The sequence below is a fragment of the Tupaia chinensis genome, unplaced genomic scaffold (assembly GCF_000334495.1).
Source record: "Tupaia chinensis unplaced genomic scaffold, TupChi_1.0 Scaffold146131_1, whole genome shotgun sequence".
In the NCBI taxonomy this organism is placed as follows: domain Eukaryota; kingdom Metazoa; phylum Chordata; class Mammalia; order Scandentia; family Tupaiidae; genus Tupaia; species Tupaia belangeri.
The window spans coordinates 28,439-31,618 of record NW_006205986.1 but is presented as its reverse complement, the minus strand read 5'-3'; the positions used below and the strand labels follow the sequence as shown (position 1 = coordinate 31,618).

The 3,180-nt window shown below is 45.4% G+C and overlaps 1 protein-coding gene across 1 annotated transcript in view; it reads right to left on the bottom strand.

The window, feature by feature from the left end:
- TRANK1 (tetratricopeptide repeat and ankyrin repeat containing 1) overlaps positions 1 to 3,180 on the bottom strand; it is a gene marked incomplete at its 5' end in the record, with an annotated part of 37,067 nt that overhangs the window by 5,770 nt on the left and 28,117 nt on the right. The window contains 1 exon segment of the mRNA XM_006168731.2: positions 4 to 2,050. Coding sequence (XP_006168793.2) covers positions 4 to 2,050 — 2,047 coding nt within the window.

Sequence of the window (3,180 nt, the reverse complement as noted above, 5' to 3'; positions counted from 1 at the left end):
ATTCACTAGCATCACCAGGAACAGCACCAACGTCCGCTCTGCCTCACCAGAGACCACATAGTCTACGTCACTGAAGGCATCGAGCAGGACATTGAAGTTCACATTCTCACAGCCACATAGCACCTTGACGAGGTAGGAAAGGTGGAACCGGAAATTCTGAATGGCTCTTGTCACGTCCTTTGGTTTATACTCCTGAATGATGGAGAACACGTCACCAAACCCCTTGTCCTTTTTGCTAAACAGGAACTCCCAGTAGTGCAAGAGTGCGATGTAGCTCTTGGGGAGGCACAGGATGGTGCTCCCCGAGAGGCGGGCCAGCACCGCCCCGCAGTGGACGAACTGGCACTCCAGCAGGGCCACTGTGTTGCCAATGCTGGGGATGAGAGGTTCTTTACATCTCTTGATGAGGACGTTCATGAAACGAAAGAAGAGTCTCTTGAAGTCTTCTGGATTCCTGTACACGTAGAACTGGTCGATGCAATTCTCCAGTAGCCGGATGAAGCACAGATGGATCTTCACGCTTTCATCGCCCTTGTTGGGTACCAGCATGCCAAATCTCCCTTCTATTCCTTTCATCTTACTGCCTCTCCCCCTGCCCCCTTCTTCTTTTTCAGACTCCAGAGCTTTGAGCTCCCTGTTGTAGTTGTCCTCCTCCTGGTGGAGCAGCTTCTCAAACTCCTCGGGGTAACTGGAGGAGAGAAGGAAAGCTTGCATGGCGCTCAGCCACAGGTCGGTGGACTCCCGGCGGTTGCGTGCCTTCTCATTCTGAAACAGAAAGTGGATATACTCTTTCAAAGCAAACCTATAGGGTCGGAAGGATTTGTAATTTGGATTGAGGATTTCTTTACATGCCATGGGGTTTTCTGATAATACTCTCTGATGGAAATGCTTCGGGAAGAGGACGTTCAGAAAGGATTTGCAAAGGCCATACTTATCTGCAGACAAAATAGAATCAATTTCCTCCAGTTCTTCAGTAAAGATTTTAGGGAATACATTTTTGGCTTCCAAAAGTAATCCGTTGATCGCCACCAGGTGCATTTTCGCCTGGACCAAACACCTGGCCTCACCACGTCGCAAAGGTCTGTGAAAATCCTCACAGTTTTCATCATTGCATTTTAAGCCTACGATAAACCTCATACAGACCCCGGGGTAGGATTTCCCAAGCAGGCTTTGTGTGATACGACACAGCCTGTTCAAGAGGAGTTTATTTAGGGCTAATTTCACCTGGTCAGTTGTTACCAAAAAGTGGTCTTTTGACCTCTTCTCTTTCAAGCTCGCATCCAAATCAAAAAGTATTCTTAATATAGGCCCAGGGTCATTTTGAGCTATCTGACAGTATTTGGCATCTACCTGGGAAATCCCAAAAAACTCAAAGCAAGACTTAACCATGTCCTTCTCAGCATTGGTAGTCTCTCTCTTGAGGGCCCTGACTAGACTGAGGAGGACTTCTAAGCCGCCTGGAGCAAGGGCCAGAACCTTCACAGGCTCCACCTCACACCGGCTGGCTGCTTCGTAGAGCGCTTCCACCACTCCAGCTGAGTGATTGAGACTGCTGAACTTGAAGAAGGCTTCCTTGAGCTTCTGAAAGTCTCTCTGGATCACCCCCTTTAGGAAGTGGGCCTCCGCGATGCCAGACAACTGGTTGGTTTGATGGCAAAGATCCAGCGCTTCTCTCAGAATAGCCTTGGTGCCCTCTATGTCAGAATCCCAGGCCACATTGAGGCGGGCAGCCCCCAGCAGACATGAGGCCTGGAAGTCTTTGTCAGCAGTAAGCCTGGCTGCCTCCAGGAGGCAGCCATGTTGCTTCATCAGCAGGGCAGCCTCCTCTCTCCGACCTTCACTCTGCAGCAGTTCTGCAGCTTCTGCAAGACGTCTCCGAGACTTCAGGAATACCAGCTGGTCTTCTACATCCAGCTTCGAGAGGACGGTCATCATTTCCTTGATCTTATTTGCACTCAGGTACTTTGCTGCGGCTTCTAAGTAGAACTGACTAGCAGAATAGGAAAGCTTGGAAATGGGGAGGGTCTTGGTCTTCAGCATTTTTTCATATCTGCAAAGACGGAGGATACAAATGTCAAATTGTTTTCACCCAACCAACAAAAAATTTCCTCCAAAACACAGTCAACACTGAGCAATTTAAATACAACTCCCACCTGTAGATGTTACAAAGTAAGACCTAAACTTGTAAAGTATTCTGTCATTATAATGCTTCATTGTATACTGTTATAATAATAATAATAATCACCATATCTGCAAAGACGGAGGATACAAATGTCAAATTGTTTTCACCCAACCAACAAAAAATTTCCTCCAAAACACAGTCAACACTGAGCAATTTAAATACAACTCCCACCTGTAGATGTTACAAAGTAAGACCTAAACTTGTAAAGTATTCTGTCATTATAATGCTTCATTGTATACTGTTATAATAATAATAATAATCACTCCTTTATTATACAACTCCCACCTGTAGATGTTACAAAGTACTACCTAAACTTGTATTCTGTCATTATAATGCTTCATTGTATACTGTTATAATAATAATAATAATAAGTCCTTTATTCTTCAAAGGAATCAGGCATCAGTGTGCTTAATGAAATATAGTAGAGTTGCAACTCTAAGCAACTGGGATAATAGTTTGAAAGTCTCTCTCTCTCTCTCTCTCTATATATATATATATATATGCAGTCAAATGTATTCTGGGGGGAAAAGCCTTTGACCTTTTATAAAAGTATGACAATCACTTTGGGAATATATATATGCAGTCAAATGTATTCTGGGGGAAAAGTCCTTTGACCTTTTATAAAAGTATGATAACCACTTTGGGAATGCAGTGTGTTCAGCTGGTTATGTGAGGAGGGAGAAAAGATAGAATGGGGCTGTCCACGCATAGGGATTGCTTTAGCTGTCCCGCATTAGACAACTTTTAACGACTCCTGTCTTTTGCCAGGCGTGCGTGTGGCTGGATTGTCCTAAGATCAGTTATATCTGAAGGGCTCCCCTTTATTCTGCTGACTGAAGTCATAGACACCCTCGGAACACATGTAGAGACCCTCCACCTTCTTCAGCTCCCCCGTCTCACACAGCTTACACAGAGCGTGGGGAACACAGAACCCTGCTCTCAACAAGCTCAACTGAGGCCACTATTCTGATGCAAGACGGGTGGCATGGACAAGCCGC